General features: G+C 42.7%; 1 protein-coding gene across 5 annotated transcripts in view; it reads left to right on the top strand.

The window, feature by feature from the left end:
• The window catches only part of SH2B2 (SH2B adaptor protein 2), a 55,269-nt gene extending 41,071 nt beyond the window's left edge, over positions 1-14,198 (top strand). For 3 of the 5 annotated variants that reach the window (XM_083587628.1, XM_083587629.1, XM_083587630.1), the window contains 6 exons: positions 2,298-2,389; positions 3,297-3,391; positions 4,247-4,432; positions 5,447-5,640; positions 7,670-7,841; positions 8,722-14,198. In XM_083587628.1, coding sequence (XP_083443754.1) covers positions 2,298-2,389; positions 3,297-3,391; positions 4,247-4,432; positions 5,447-5,640; positions 7,670-7,841; positions 8,722-9,038 — 1,056 coding nt within the window. In that variant the 3' untranslated portion in view covers positions 9,039-14,198. The remainder of the gene's footprint in view (positions 1-2,297; positions 2,390-3,296; positions 3,392-4,246; positions 4,433-5,446; positions 5,641-7,669; positions 7,842-8,721) is intronic. The other 2 variants (XR_014541921.1, XM_083587627.1) reach the window with 2 other exon arrangements.
• Positions 14,199-17,226: the final 3,028 nt, after the last annotated feature.

The following is a 17,226-nucleotide window of genomic DNA, read 5'->3' as shown; positions in this document are numbered from 1 at the left end:
CCAAGGGTATTTTTAGACCATCGAGCGCACCCCAGCTTTTAGAAAAACTGGAGGATGTGACACCTTCATGGTTCCAGCTAGCTCAAATTCACCTGTCTACTAGACATATAGTTCATACAGGGGATTCAGTGAGATAGTTGGCATTCTTTGAAAACTTACATATTTCTGGGGGAAATCTCAAGGGTGGAATCATATCATTTATAAAGGTTTGCAGTCATGTTCCATGAAATCTAATGTGAGTTTAAAAGCTTTTTGGGAAGATGACGGGACTATCAGTGATAAGTCTTTGCAAAGTGGTATGGCAGAAACCCCTATTAAGGTTATTATTTTTTTCAAAGTTAAGGGATCTATGATAAAAGTGGTGCTGAGGTGCTTTTTTACTCATGTGAAATTGGTTCACATGGACCCAGGGTCTTCCAACAAGTGTTGGAGAGGTCGTCTAGGGTTGGGTACTTCCTTTCACATGTGGTGGACTTGCTCCATGGTACACTCTTTTTTGCCCCCCCCCCCATTCTTCTGTTTCCTCTCAGGTTATTCCTTAGAACCCCAGTCTAAACTCTGTTTTCTGTTTTTCCTGAGGACATCAATCAAGTAATTTTGTTGCTTTTAGCAGCAGCCAAAATAGAAATTGCTCATCATTGGAACCACTCCTCTATTTTTACATTAGAAGGTTGTTGGTGGTGTAAGGTTTGGAAATTGGCTGTGTGAGAGAAATTGACCCAAAAGAACAAGCTTAGCCAGAGCAAAAAAAAAAGAATAAATTTGAGGAAACCTGGTCTCTTTTAACCTTTCTAACCCAACCTGTACTAGCCATCCACTAAATAACCATCTTCCTTTGGGGGGGTCAGACCATATTTCCAGATATTAAGATTTTATTATCCTCATAAATCTCATCCTACCACTGTATTTTCTTGTCTGGTGGGTTTTTTCTTTCCGTTTTGCTTTTGCTGTCAGATATAATCCCTATGTTTGCACATACTGTGCTTAAAATATCTATTGTCTCTTCCCTTGTTTATTTCTTGTTATGGTTAGTATTATGTTAATATTGAAAATTAATTTTAAAATGCATTAAAAAAACCAGTAACACCAAACCTTATACACATACACACACGCACGCATGCACAGAGTGGTACCTTGGTTGTTGAACCTAATCCATTCCAGGAGTCCATTCGACTCCTGGAACCATTTGAAAATTAAGGCGCAGCTTCTGATTGGCTGCAGGAGCTTCCTGCACTCAATCAGAAGCTGCGTCGGATGTTCGGCGTCGGAAAACATTTGCAAACTGGAACACTCACTTCCGGGTTTGCGGTGTTTGGGAGCCAATTTGTTAGGGCGCCAAGCTGTTTGACAAGCAAGGTACCACTGTATATACAAAGAAGATTGTCAAAATATGGGCAAAACCAGCAGTTTTTTTTAAACTAAGGGGTGCCCTTCTGCTCACTTGCCATCCCTGCTCTCTCTGCCTCAGTTTCCCTCTCTCTGCTTCAACTGGGAGAGCTGGAGATTCAAGACTGCCTGAGTAACTTGTCTCCACATCACCAAACCCTTCCATTTTACCCCAGGTTCATCTCTAGCTATCCACCTGTACCCCCTTCTAAGGTGGCAGGGAGCTGTCTCTGTCCTCCACCTGCTTTGCAGTGTAGGGCATGCTAAGGGTCCCATTAATCCGTAAAATGCCTCTCTATACAATGCTCCCATGTTCCTCTCGCTCCTCCAGTTTCCTCTGGCACCGTTCTTTTGTGCGTATGTGGGGAAGCCATTTATCTCCGCACCTTCTAGGCTAGGATGGAGGAAGTTGGGGAGTCAAACCAAGTTTGCCTCACCACACTTTAAACTCCCTAGGCAAACCCCGACCCCTTCCCTCTCCTATCCAGGTTTCAACCTTTCATTTAGGTGAGGGAACGTCGTACCTTCCCTCACCCCACATGTATTTCTCTTTGGGGGCATGTAGCTCCCCTCAAAGCAAAGCCTCCCCTCTGGGCCACACACCTGAACATCTGCCTTTCTCTCAGTAGAGAGAGAAATGCACACAATGAAACTGTGTTAGAACTGCATGATGCAGACATGCACCTCCAATAATAATGGACGTGTGAGACTCCAGGTGCTAGCTGGTGGGAGAAACACACTCTTTTCTTGATCTGAGCAATCATTTTATTCCTTCACAGTTTTCTAAGGGTGAATCTTGGATCCCATTGAGTCTTTGCACATGTGTGTGTGGGAATGTGGAGAGATGAAGGATGTCTTTTTGTTTTAAGATACCACAAAGAATGGCTTCCTCTTGTGTTTTTTTCATCCAGGTAGAAAACGGTGCTGAGTATATCTTGGAAACGATTGATTCGTTGCAGAAACACTCCTGGGTGGCAGATATACAAGACTGCATAGATCCTGGGTAAGATGGCCGGGGGGGGGGGTGCTGAGATTGGGTTTGCTGAATGAGTGCCCTTGAAGTTCAGAAAAGCTTGTGTAAATGGCGATAAGCATATGGCAGTATGGCGCTCATACTGCTCCACAGGGATTTTATTCAGAATATTTTTCAAGATCCTGATTTTCATTAGCCTCCAAGTAGTACCCCCAAATTAGTGGTAAACATATAGCCATTTTTTCCAGTTTTAAGTATTTTATTCAATGTTTAATCTTCCATACATATCAACACAAAAAGACAGATTAAACAAAAATAATAATCTGCAATTCTCATCCTCCTCCTCAGAACATTGAGAACCAGTAACAAACACTTAGAAATACTTAGTAAAACCTACAATAATCCACATATTTCTTTCATCTTAACATGCAAATATTTTGTCTATAACTGTATTCCTTAAACCTTATATAATAAGCTAACTTTGCCATTATTGTATAGCCGCACATTTTATTGTGCCATTCTTTGGCCATTGGGACTGTTGCCATTCTCCATTTGCCAGCATATAAAATTTTGGCAACTGCTAACAGATTGAGAGATCATTTCCTTATGTACTTTCCATATTGATCCTTCTACATAATTCAGTAGAAATGTTACCGGATGAAGAGGAACCACATCACCTAGGCCCTTCATTCCAGCTAGGGCCCTTCTTGAAGCCATGGAGGCTTCTGCTGGAGTCTCCACTCACCTGAGGCAGGAGGAGAGATGTTAGCAATATGGGGTTTGTTTATGGTACATGGCCTGGTGTGTCTAAAACAGCTGTTCTTTCATTTGAGAGATCAGTGAATCCAGAACACTGATACTTTAAAAAAAAAGATGTATGCATATACTTGCAGAGAGTCACTGGTGCAATATCTTGTATCTTGCTTGTTTCTTCCAGAGACAGTGGGGATGACATTGAACTCTCCTCCTGCACCCAGGGGGCCTGCCTGCCAAGCAGAGTGTCCTCTTGTAGCTGCGAGTTCCTGGCTGGTGGTAACAAGACTTTTACATCAGATTTTAAAATCAGATTTATTTACTTTTTAAAGTGTACACTCTGGCCCCAATAACCCATGCATACTACAAAAAAGAGGCTTTTCTATGATTGGAGAAGTACATTTGGGTGTGTGTTACAAGTTACAAGTTCAAGTTTGTAAGTTTATTGTCCTAGCCAAAGGCCACGACAAACTTGCAGCAATAGTATTAATAAAATAGTACAGAACATACATCCATAATATAGGAGAGAGGATACCAGAGACACAAACAAGCTTAAATCTTATTTGATTTTGGATTAAACCTCCAAATCACCAAAACAACTTACAGCAATTTTATTTAACTCCCTTTTCCTGGTAGTTGGATAGAGTCTGTGTTGCTTGGGGTACACACGCCCATTTCTTATGTCCTGCTATAATCTCCGATCAAACAGATATCTTAGGATTTAATGAAGCTTTACCCCCTCCCCCCCAAAAAAAAATCAATAAATGCAGAATGTATGCCCATTGGTGGCATGATAACACTTGTAACTAAGAATCTGAGCTCGAGCTTGATGTTTTCCTGCTCCCTCCTACTTCCTTTTCCTTTTGTATTGTGTCTCTTACAATGTGAAGCTGAAGGCAGGGACTATATTATCAATGATATTTGTAAGTTGCTCTGGGAACCTTTTCTGGCTGAAGAGTGGATAAAAATGCTAATGACAACATGTGAATTGGAATCATAGCATGTAGAATTGGGATACACCCCAAAGGTCATCTGGTCCAATGCAGGAATTACTTTGCAGAAAAAAGAGAGAAGCTGTTTGAAACCTTGAAAATGGATTTTGGGGGTTTTTTAACAGCGGAATTCTTTTTCCAGATACCTCCCGGTTTCAGGACAGATGTGCAGGCTCTGCTGCCCCAGACACTATGCCAAATCCTGCCACTGTTATCACAGCACCGCATGGTCGGATCAGGGACTCTGCAGGAGAATACAGAGCTCATGTCCCATTGGATAACTTCCTACAGACACTGGAGTCATCAGCTACTGGTAGCCATACTGCAGGTACCGTGTTTCCTGGAAGAAATGTGAACAGCTCTCCCCTGCTCCCCATAACACTTTTTTTTCCTGTTATTTGGAATTGTGTACTTTGTACTCTGTTGGCCCACTGTTGATACAGGTGGTTCAGTTTTGCTCATTTTCCAGACAGAGTGCTAATTTCATTTCTGGAGCTCTCCCTCCCGGGACACCCCTCAGCTATGGCAAGTTTGGTGTGGCTTCCAATTTGGTTGAACAGGGGAGGTCTAGTGGGGCAGCTGAGTGAGGCAGGTCTTTAATACTGGGCTGGACAAATGAACAGTCTGACCTGGTATCAGGCAGCTTGCTATGTCAAATCAAAGCTCTGTGCATGTGTGTCCTGTGCCCAGATCAGTTACACAAGGTTTGCAGTTAAATGGAATAGCATGCAACCTTCCAACAGTTCAGATGGTTTGCTGGTGTGTGTGGGTGCGGGTGTTTGTGTGCTGGCCAATGTTCCTAATTATTTATATTCCACACTTGTACCAATTTTCAGAACTGAAGGTAATCCCAAAGCAAGATCACATGGTTCTGACTCATAGGTTACATTCACCTAAAAATGTGATCTGTGAATTTGGCAAAACACATCTGCCATACAAATACAACTTTCCTCACTGGAGAGCCTGCGCTGTGAAAGTACACCCTCCTGCAGATGTTTTAGGGTGGCCACACTGCTTCATTTCCAATCAGTGCATATCCTGTAAGTTCCTGATGAAATCCCTTAACTTTTTATAGCTCAAAGGTTCTGGTTTTAGTTTAGTTGGGCTATAGCCCCTCCAAACAGCAAGAATGTGTTAGCATTTGGGAAGCATTGCAGAACAAACTACAAGCAGAATAAATCCACCACTGATGCCTTGCTACTATGTCAAGAACATGCTGCAGAACACACCTTCAGTGAAACACCCACCTGCAGGGTCCCATATCTCACTTCCTTGCAGTAGAATTTGGAGCATAATATTCCAGCATTTGACTTCCTCCTCCTTCTTCTCTCAACTGGGACAGGGGAGGAAAGCGAGACGGAAGCGGAGCTCAACCTTCTGGACTTCCCTTGGTTCCATGGGACGCTATCACGGGTCAAAGCTGCTCAGCTGGTCCTGTTCGGTGGAGCCAGAAGCCATGGGCTGTTTGTCATTCGACAGAGTGAAACACGGCCAGGCGAATACGTGCTGACCTTTAACTTCCAGGGGAAAGCCAAGGCAGGTGACCATTATTCATGAATGGATGGATCTTTATAACAAAATTTATAACAATATACTCTCAGCTGTGGCCCTTCTTCCATGGGAGGTCTGGAGGGTGGCAACATGAGAAGAGACTTTCTATGGCAGCTCCCTGCTTGTGGAATTCTCTCCCCAGGAAGGCTCACCTGACACCATCATTGCATAGCTTTAGGTAGCAGGCAATAATATGCATTTCCCACCAGGCATGAGTTTTTTTGGCTTTTAATTGTCTGGATTATCTTTTAGATTTTAATGCATGCATTTTTAAATATATTCTAAGTCACTTTGAGTTACCTTGGTAAAAAAGTGATCAATACATTTAATAAATAAAGCAAAAGTGCTGCTTGATTGTATGCAAAACCTCTAAGCAGTTTACAGACATAAAAATAAAACAAACATTAAAATTGTCAACAAAAGACAAGAGTTAAAATCAGTAATTATTATTATTATTTGAAATAGAATTAAAATTGGCAATAGCCCAAAGCAGACTAAAACACACCCGTATGTCAGGATAGGCTTGCCTGAACAAAAATGTTTTTAGCTGGCTCCGAAAAGAGAACAATGAAGGTGCCTGTCTGGGGTCTATGGGGGGAATTCCAAAGTGTAGATTCTGCCAAGCTAAAAGTTTAGTTTCTTACAAGTGCAGAATCAATATTATGTGGCACCTGAAATGGTGGGCATATAAGGGGCAAGGCAATCCTTTAAGGAAGTTGGTCTCAAGTTGTCAAGGGACCATTTTGATTTTATCCTGGAGCTACAACAGTTGTGTTTCCCTGAGCTGTTAGCCTGCCTTGAGCATTTAAAGTTAAGATTTGATGACTTCTTGGTTCACAGGAACCTGCCTTTATACTGCTGGCCCATCTAGCTCAGTACTGTCTACCCTGATTGGCAGCAGCTCTCAGCTCCAAGCTGATCTGCATTGCCGCTGAAGGGTTTTGGTTGCAAATATTGTTTCGGGGGTGGGGAATAAACCTTCCGGTTGAAAGGAGTCACTGGCACTTGGCAACATGCCTGTACATAAGCATAAAATAGTAAAACAGCCAGAGGCTTAGAAACCACCAACCAAAACCACGATGACTACTTTGGCTTGTTAATTGCCTGGTGTCTGGCATGGAGAGCTTCATGAGTGCCAGGTAGAGGAAAGCAGCCAAACTCTAGAGACACGGCTGCCTTGCCTGCTCCCAATAACAGAGGGGTAGGCAGTGGGAATGCTGCAACGTGTCTTGCAGGCACAACAGCCCTTGATTCTTTGCCACTACTTGGGCTAGTTGAGTGAGGGATATGTGTTCATTTGCATGCATCAAGCAGATACAAAGCTGGCAGATCAATGGAAGCCCCATGTCCTCCCATCCTGTTCTGTTGGCGCCACCTGAAATTTAGCTTACTGAAATTAAAATGAATTGTTAGTATGCTCACCCCACTTCTCTGAGCAGTGAGAAGTTCCAAGGCGGCAGTGATTCCCCCCCAGGTTTGGTCTGTTTTGCATTGGCACCATCTTATTTCCGTTCCTGATGCTACACTTGAATGTGTCTGTATTGTGTCAACCTTTCAAAAGCCGATTTAAGAACTTTGGGGGAATATAAAATTGGGATATAAATATTCTAAATCATTAAAGTTCCGGCCCAGAGCTTTCTTGGAAATAACAGCTCTTTCTGAAATAGGCACAAATAAGATTAAAAAAGACATTGGAAACACAGAACAAAACACAACAATATGATGCAAGTGGTCTTTAAGTATCTGAACGGCTGCCACACAGAACAAGCTTGTGTTCTGCTGCTCCATTGATTAGGACCTGAACCCAATGGATTCAAATTGCAAGAAAGGAGATTCTGACTAAATATTAGGAACAACTATCTGATGGTAAGAGTTGTTAGACGGTGGAGCAGACTGCCTTGGAAAGTGGCAGACTCTCCTTCGTTGGAGGTTTTTAAGCAGAGGTTGCTTAAACCACGATTCTGTGGTAGCTGGTTAAAAATCATTCATTCATTCACCTTCTAATCTCTTACAGCACCTGCGCCTGTCCTTGAATGAAAACGGTCAGTGTCACGTCCAACATCTCTGGTTCCAGACTATATTTGATATGCTGAGGCATTTTCACATGCACCCCATACCCCTGGAGTCAGGCGGTTCCGCTGATATAACACTCCGCAGCTACGTGGTGGCCCAGAGTCCCTTGCCAGGTAGGTTAAATCCCCATTCTTTCTGTCTCAACCCCAGCTGAGGCCTGCCTGAGCAAAGAATGAAAACCAAAGATAATTCGTCTGTGGTCAGCTGTCTTCATGGGGTTAGTCTCATGCAACAAAAGCTAGAGTCTCATGGCACCTAGAAGACTTTAACCAGTGTTGTTATGGCTTAAACCTTTGTGGGCCTACAGTTCACTTCATCAAATGTATGAAATATTATCCTGCCACACATGCAAACACGCACTGTGCGTATCCGTGGAAGTATGGATAACACTTTATCCCATCTGATGAAGTGAACTAGGCCAGTCCTCAGTGTTTAAAAAACATTAATGACCCATAATCAAAATACAGTAGATGGCCCAATGTAGCAGAAAAGATTATTTATGTATGTGACCACAGCTGCACGGATGTTATTGGCCCAGAGATGGAAAGAAGATAAAGTCCTGACCAGAGAAGAATGGCAAGTTGATGGATTATGCCAAAATGGCAAAAATGACTGGAAGAATCAGAAATCAGGGAGACCAAAATTTAATAAGAAATGGGGGAAATTTATAATTTATCTTAAAAATCATTGTAAACAGTTAAAATCGTTAGTAGGATTGGAATAACACTTGTAGTTTAATGGTGAATTCTGGATATAATGGAGATGTAAAAGATGTGGATTATTATAAAAGATGCAGGAGGAAATGATTAACAGTAGGAGCCACAAAGGGGAGGAGGGAAGTCTAGGAGATTCTTTAGAATCTTGTTTTTATGATGTATGTTGGATATGTGATTGTAAAACTTCAGTTTGAAAAACCAGGGATCTGCATAGGTCAGGTCCACCGCTGTGTGGCTGCTGGTGTCTGTGACAACTTCCTTCCTTTTCCTGTTTCAGAGGTCAGCCCGTCCCCCGCTGTGGCCTCTCAACAGCCCACTTGCAGAAACGACCTGCAGTCGCAACACTACTTCTCCAGCTTTGTCCCTGTCACCTTCCAGCCGGCCTCCCCTTCTGAGGGCACCACTTCCTCTTCCTCCTCCTCAGCCAGCCACTCGCTGTACCATCGGATGGAGGGAACCCTGAGCGCCCGAAGCCGGAGCAACAGCACCGAGCGCCTGTTTGATTCTGCCGCCATTGGGGCAGAGGATTACCACGAAAGCGAGGGCTCGCGCAACAGAACCAGAGCCGTGGAGAACCAATATTCATTCTACTGATCCTTCTGATGGGGAATGGTTGGTTTTCAGTGTGGCCTGGTGTCTCTCTTTACCCTCCCTCCTGGGTGGGGAGATCTAATAAGCCTGTTGAGGTTTCTGCCTCTTTGCTGGTTTACTGCTTATCGTAACAGTTTTGGCATTCTCCTGGCCTCTGTGTGTGTGTGGCACCTCCATCTCTTTGGCCTACAAAGGGTTTCCTTCCCTGTCTTCTTCCCATACTACGAACTAAAGGTGGCCCTTCCTATTCCTGTCTGGGCCAGAAGGATGGCCAATGATAGCAAGATCCTGAAGCTAAAGGACAGAGTGAAAAACACACCCACCCTCCTGATGGTTGCCACCTGGATATCGGGAGCATGATCCAGAAATAGGGATGCTCTTTCCTGCATCTCTATGGAGCCAGACCTCTTTACCTGTTATTTGTTCCCACCCTAATGGTCTCATTCAGATGGAAACAGGAAGTGTTTGTAAAACTTTAACTGCATTGGGACTGAGCCCCCTAGTAGCTAACTCATCACCAGGACCCAAGGGTTTTAGAGGGAAAGCTAACAAAGGAACTGTTTCTTGGATTGCTGCTGTCTTGTGTGGTGTGGGTTCTGTGGTCCTCTTCATCTTCACTGTAAATAGTTGGGCTCATGATAGTCTTCGTCTCCTCCTCTTGAAGAACTCCACATTTGGTGCTGGAGTACAGTTGTGCGCAAAGGATGTATGGTGCTGCCTGACATTGATGCAAACCAGAGGCAGAGGCTGCCCAAGGAACAGGTACCAGTTGCTCCCTTTTGGTGTGGACTAGATGGACCCAGAAATCTGATTTCATAAGGGCTTCCACTCTGAGCATTCACTGTGGAGGAATGGCCACACCGTGTTCACCTACTTTTATGGTGTATCCGCATGATGACATGCTCCTCCCATGTGTTTTTTCCCTGTTCAGCTTCCATTTTTGTGTGTGCAGATAATCCAACTCTTAAAAGAAACCCCACAGAAAGCCCCACAATGGAACAGTTATCTAGTTTCCCCAGGAGCAGCTGGCCTATTGTGCTGCTATTTAGTAGCTTCCTTTGCTGGATATGGCCTGTATTGATTGCTGCAGACTTTTATTTCTCTATATAGTCCACCTCTCTTCTCTAGGAATCAGCTCTGTTACTTCCCTTTCCAAACAGTGTTCATTTATTTCTGTTTCTTTTCTCTCCCTGCCCTGCTCCAAAAAAATAATAATTAAAAAATAGAGGAGGAATTGGGAGTGCAGTGAGGGTGGGGAAAGCAGTATTTAACCCCTTCCGCACAAAATGTTTAATTTTAAACCATCTTTCAGAGTACATTGCCCTCAAAAGATGGTATACAAAAAAAAATCTGTAACACAACATAACAGTATATAAAAACAACAAGGTATAAATCACTGTAAAAATGAGCACGGACAATTGCTTAAAGCCCAACAATCGATCATATGCAGATTGAAATTTTTATACACACACACATATATCTTTAGAGCTCTCTCAAAAACCAACAAAGATAGGCTGGACTTATTTGCTAGGGAAAGGTTCCATAAAAGCAGGGATAGCTCCGTTGGCAGAGCATGAGAATCTTAATCTCAGGGTCGTGGGTTTGAGCCCCACGTTGGGCCAAAGATTCCTGCTTTGCAGGGGGTAGACTAGATGGTCCCTTCCAACTCTGCAATTTTATGATTGTAAGAAGGACCTGAGTCTGAAAGCAGAGTTGTTGTTCCAATTCCAGGCAGAAGAGCAAAGATTTGGTGCTGCTAAATTGTCCATGTCTAGAAGCACTCCCATCAGGCAGTTCCATATATTCTTAATTTGCCTAACTGTACTCCAGACGCACAACATGGAATTGTCTCCACGTTTTGCACCACTTTCCAACAGACAAGCATCCATCAGGTTCTAAGAATCAATGTTGCAAATGTTATGTCTGAGCAGTCAGTGATCAGTATTGGGGGTGAGGGGGTTAGCACAACAGAAGCCATGCATAACTGGAAAATGGTTTGTAACAGGGGACCTGTGGCCCTCTAAATGTTGTTGGACTACAGCTCCCACCTGACTGTGGATGATGGGAACTGTAGTACAAGAGAATCTGGAGGGTGCCAGGTTCTCAGTCCCTAGTTCATAGGTTTCAGCTGGCAGATAGCAACGGACCAGTTGGTGCATTACATCCTGACTGCAGTTATGTCTGCTGTGGCCTGAAAGCATTGGTTGCATCTTAATTCCAGCAGCCTTTCAAGACTGGATTCCTGCATGTCATGTCCCCTGAAAGAAATGAACATGAAGAAAGGCTCTGACGCTGGTAGGTGCAGAATGCTGTCTTTTAATGTTTCATTACCAACACATCTCTCAATGAAATGGTCTTACTGCTGTCAAAGGGAAATCCCACACATCCTTTGAACGGGATAAATGTCAGATCAGGTGCAAAATTCTACTACTCCATAAAAGTATATATTCGGGTTCACAGGGTGTATACTTTCTTCCCTGGCCTGCTTTTCCTTAGAACCTCAAGTGCAAAGTGGTGTTGGAATATATGCATGTACCCTATGAGTCATACAATGGGTGACTAGCCTATACAAAGCTATATCTGAGCTACTACAAAGCAGAAATTTCAACACACCCCCCCAAAAAAACACACCTATTTCTGGTTTACTCACAAGCTACATTGACTTCAGCAGCCTAATTGAGGGAAGGGGGAAATATCCCCCCCCCCCATTATTACACAAGAGGAAGTAAGAAACCCATGTCAATCTTTCTCAAATTATCTGGCGCTCTGCTAGTAGGTTTGATCTACCTACTGCCCACCCTTGTTCTAATACATGCTTGTGATAGCATAGAGCCACTAGAATCCTGTAAACTGAGCTATATCTTCAAGGCTTAATCTTCAAGGAATCTCAGGTTTCTGATCCACTGCATACAGTTACTTAATGAAGCCTGCCCGGAGCAGAGACGGGAAGCTGCAAACTTGACATCATAAACCTGTCCTTGTGTAGCTTGCAGAAATTCCTGTTCAGCATTAATATGTATAAATCAAACAACTTCAACCAAGCAGCTTCAGAACTCAAATTAACTGAATAGTCTTAAGCTAAAGGCAAAGAAATCTAGCCCAAAACAATGCCCATTAACTCCTTTGTAAGAGCATAAGGAAAGAAGAGCCTCTGGGAATGAGACGAAAGGCTTCTGTAGTCCAGCATCCTGTTCTCACAGTGGCCAACCAGATGGCCGCAGGAAGCCTGTAAGCAGGGCTCAAGTACAACAGCAACTGCAAGTGGTACTGAGACATACTGCCTGTCATGTTGGAAGCAATGTAGCCAGCATGATAGCCTTATCCTCCGCAAATACATATTTCAAAGCCATTCAAATTGGCGGCCACTACTGCACCTTTCAGCAGCAAATTACGTAGTTTAACTGCACAGTGTAAAGTACTCCTTCCTTTTCTCTGTCCTCAATCTTCCACCCTTCAGTTTCATGGATGGCCCTGGTGGTTAGGCAAGAGAGACAAAAACCTTCCTCTATCCACTTTCTCTCTGCCATATATAATTTTATACACCTCTGTCATCTCTCCCTTGCTCTTTCCCCCCCTAAACTACTAACTAAGCTACACATCAACCCAGAATCAAAATCAAGTGGGATGTTGGAGATAAAGGGAGGGGTGGTGGTCCCTGCACTGTTCCAGCACCTGTGTGTGAATACTGAAACTGATGAAACTACTGTGTTAGGTTTGCAACATGACTAGTGCAATCCTGTTTATGTTTACTTGAAAAGAAGCCTTGCTATGTTCATTTGACCCTTGCTTCCACCGAGTCTGTTTGGGATTGCAGTCTAAACCAGGGAGATTGGAGAGATGTGTCACTTAGCAGCCACTCTTAAAGAAGTGTTTGCTCTTATTAGCCTGTCACATTGTCACTCACCTATCAGATCAGCTTGGCAATGTAACAGCAGTACTGCGGTTTCAAAACATGCCCAACTGATAATTGTGTACGAAAGCAGTAATTCCAGGTGTGAGGTATTCATTCCTTTGACTAAAAAAAAAAGTTCCTGTTGGAAGGAAGGAAGGAAGGAAGGAAGGAAGGAAGGAAGGAAGGAAGGAACATAGTTATAATAGGGTCAAATTAGAAGATGGACTTCAAATATTAATATTAGTTTAAATATAAACCTAAATAATTCCTATCAATATTACATGAGCACGTGCAGTAAAGATGTTGCACCAAAGGGAGTTTCCAGATGAGTAATTTGTGTTAAATTGACCAAAGTTGTCCTTAATTTGTAGGTGATCTTACATTTGTCCCACGCTGAAGAACAACTACTTGTCCCATCAGTGTTTCGTAGGCCAAACACCACAACTATGAGAGCTTTGAATGCAGAATGCAAAACCACCTTGCCTGTTTGTTTTCTTGGGACCGGTTCTCAGTTGGTAGCCTTACCACCTACCTGTTTCCATGGTTTTCTTTAAGATTTCTGGGAAACTTTTGACGGAAGTGGTGCCTTTCCATTCTTCACCAGGAACAGTTGTCATAGGCAGCTGCTGATTGCACCTCTTCCTTTAAAGAATGTTCTGAATCGTGGCATTTGATCAGTAGCACCTTTTAGAGCAGCAAGCAAGTCATGGACACAAACCGCCATCCTATGAGATAAATGCCTCTTGACTTTCAAATCCAGAACCTGTCTTTATGTCTATAAATGAAGGCATTGCAGCCTTATTGTGCGGGGATGTAACATACTGGGAATTTTTTTTTGCAACAGGGACACGTGGTACAATGTGATACAAAAGCAAGGAGGGAACCTTTGTAGATAACCTCATACCTGCTCCACCACCACCCCTCAAGAAAGGGATTATTGATGTTCAGAAGAGCTATAGTCCACTGCTGGGCCCTTCTTCATGGAGAATTATGGCTGGAATTGCACCCTTGTCCATATTGATTTCTTCTGTGCCAATCAGAACGAAGGAAGAAAATGAGGACCGAAGGAGCCGCAATTACAAAATGAAATGTTAATTTGTAAATACGATTTTTTTAAATGTGAAAAAAAGTTTTAATGTGCTGTAGAATAAATTAATTTTATTTACAAAACCAACTTGTAAAAGAACTGGAAAAAATAACGGTGTTCTGATCTTTCTTTGAGGGGTGCAGGGAATAAAACAAGCTTTGAACAAGCTAGAACATTGGAAGTACTATATGTAATATTTTATTGGTGTTGCTAAATATTATTTATTCCATTAATATGCTGGCCTTTATAAGAAGTTTCCAGGGCTGTGTACAACTTTAAAACCACATTACAGAACATCAATGATAAAAAAAACATAGTGGGAGACAGCCTAATAATAAAATAACCATCGTAATGACAGTCTGCTTTCCCTACACTTTCACGGGCCATAGATTATTTAATAGCCATTGGCCTGGGTGAAGATGAATGTTTTTGGCTGGTAATTGATGTAAAAATTGGGCTTTGGCTGCCCAACTCCCCATCGGACTCTTGAGCCTCCTAAGTCCATGATTGGTCAGAGAAAAATGGATGGAGGCAGGATCCAGTGGAAAGCAAGGCAGATATTAATTTTTCTGCTGCAACACGAGTTCCTTCCTTCCAAGGAGGGAGAGACATTGAACAAAAGTGTGCAGGAACCTTTAAAGACTTTTGACATTGCCCAACCCCCTTAGCCAAAGACCACCCCCCTATCATCATACGTATATCACAGGAGGCTGTTTACAGCAGAAATCCTGTTTGCCAGGATACCTGATAATGGTCTCTGATTGCATTTACCTGGGCAGTCTGGCCATTCTTTTGTGATGGTTAATACTTTAGTTCCTGAATCCAGGTCACAGGCTCTCCCTATTCATACACAAACACACCCTTAAGACAGGATTTGTAAGCGAAAAGACAATGGGAAGGCTTTCCCCATTTACCTTCCTTACTGCAGAGGAATATTTGAGGTCATTGGGAGGGTCAAAATGGCTTCAGGATTGCTCTCCTGTACTATTTCAGACACATAGCTTATATATGTTGATGGTGCCAGACGAGCCTCTTTGAAGAGAGCATTCCACAATTGGGAAGCCACCCCAGAAAAGGCCTATTCTCTTGTTGCCATTCTCTGAACCTCTCTGGGATGGGGGACATAGAGGAAGGCCTCAGATGACAAGCGCAGGGTCTGGGTCGGTTCATACAGGGAGAGGAGCACGTATATGGAGGATTTTGACAAGAGGAGTGTCAGTCTTACCAAAAGATAATTGGTTTTGCAACAATTCTAGGATAGGAAAGGAAAGAGTCAATATGTTACTTGCTTTCAGGCAAGATTTAAAGATCAGATTGAGAAACTGCATACATTCAGACCCTTAACAAGAGTGGCCATGACGCATAAAGACTTCAGTGGGGATTAAACTTCTAAGTGTTCTTCTGTTTTGTCCCCATGCTGATAATATAGTAGCAATCTCTTACACTTTGATACTGATTAAAAGAAGCCTATTGCCTTTGGAAAAGGATGGTTTTCGGACTAGTATTGTGGTGCTTGAAAAAATGGCCAGCCATCATGTTCCACGGGTCTAAAATAAAGGCAAATATGGGAATCTTTTTTAAAAGCTGTTCATCCTAATACAGTGGTACCTCAGGATAAGTACTTAATTTGTTCCGGAGGTCCGTTCTTAACCTGAAACTTCTTAACCTGAAGCACCACTTTAGGTAATGGGGCCTCCCGCTGTCGCCGCGCCACTGCAGCACGATTTCTGTTCTCATCCTGAAGCAAAGTTCTTAACCTGAAGCACTATTTCTGAGTTAGCGGAGTCTGTAACCTGAAGCGTATGTAACCTGAAGCGTATGTAACCTGAGGTACCACTGTAAATACTTGTTAACAATCATTTTAAAGAGTGTGCTAGTGCCCTCTGATGGCCAAAAATATGATTGCTTCAGCAATTGCTAGTCATTTTACCATATAGAACGTGTCATTAACCTTTTTGCATCACTTTTGGCAGAAAATATGGGGGTTTTCATTTCCCAACTATTCAAAAATTTCAAATATTTTTGGAGGTTTGACTTGCCAAGTCATGTCTGGACTACGAAACCCTGAACCATGAAAGCAAAATAAATTAAAGCACAGCTAAGTCAAATTTATTTAATCTACATAATTTTAGGACACAAAATTGGTATTGCCCTGGAGGCACGAGGTTGCACACCCAGTATACCTTTCCTTTCTTACAATTGCAGCTATTAGTTAAGAAATGGGGCCCTTTGCAAGAACATGGCAAGCTCAGGCATAACAGTGCTTTGTGCGTTCCTGGGACTGTAACTGCACACGTGTTCAAACTTTTTGCTTTCTGCAAGCTCTTTGCACATCAGCTTGTCCGCCATTCCCAGGGTATTATCTGCAAAAGATTCTGGAGCACATTCTAGAGTGCATAGATGTTCCATTCTGCGGTTTCTTCCAGAAAACCTGATTAATGAACATTCATTTTGTTTTGTTTGCACAAAGTTTACAGGGAGGTTAGATGATGCCAACTGTCTATAGAGCATTTATTTTATTTCTTATTTGTGAACATAACAGAAAAGAAAAAACATTGCCCGCTGATGCTGGGCTGTTCCATCAGTCATAACTTAAACAGATAGCTTAATATGGGTAGGCTATATGTCCAAATAGGTATCTAAATGAGACTAGTGATTATAAGCCATGCATTCAAACACAGACAAGGCAGTGAGATCTTTAGACGACGTGAGTCGTAGATGCAATAATATCTGACCAGAGAGAGGACAGAATCTTTATATAGCATTCATTCTAAAATTTGTCTGTGGGAAGGCACAATGGGATCAAGCCATTGTGATCTCATACTTTCAAATGCATTTCCCATCACTATCCTCATGGCAAATGGTTCAGTTTTGGGAGGGAAGCAGGTCTGTTGTGCAAGAGCACCAAATCCACTTTAATTGTGTAGCCTGAATTTGGTGATGTGTGATTGAAGTACACCTGCCAATACTTACAGTCTATTTACCATTGTATTTATATCCCACCTTTCCTTCCAGGAGGTCAAAGTGGCATGCACAGTTTTCCCTCTTCTCCGTTTTATCCTCACTACAAACCTGAGAAACAATGACTGGTGCAATGTCACCCTGTGAACTTCATGACAGAGTAGGGATTTGAACCTTGGTCTCCCAGGTCCTAATCATAGAATTGTAGAGTTGAAAGGGACCCTAAAGGTCATCCAGTCCAACCCCCTGCA

Source organism: Podarcis filfolensis, assembly GCF_964270895.1.
Source record: "Podarcis filfolensis genome assembly, chromosome: 15".
NCBI classification, from domain to species: Eukaryota; Metazoa; Chordata; class Lepidosauria; order Squamata; family Lacertidae; genus Podarcis; species Podarcis filfolensis.
Note: the sequence above shows the minus strand (reverse complement) of the source record. Positions and strands in the feature narration are given on the sequence as shown.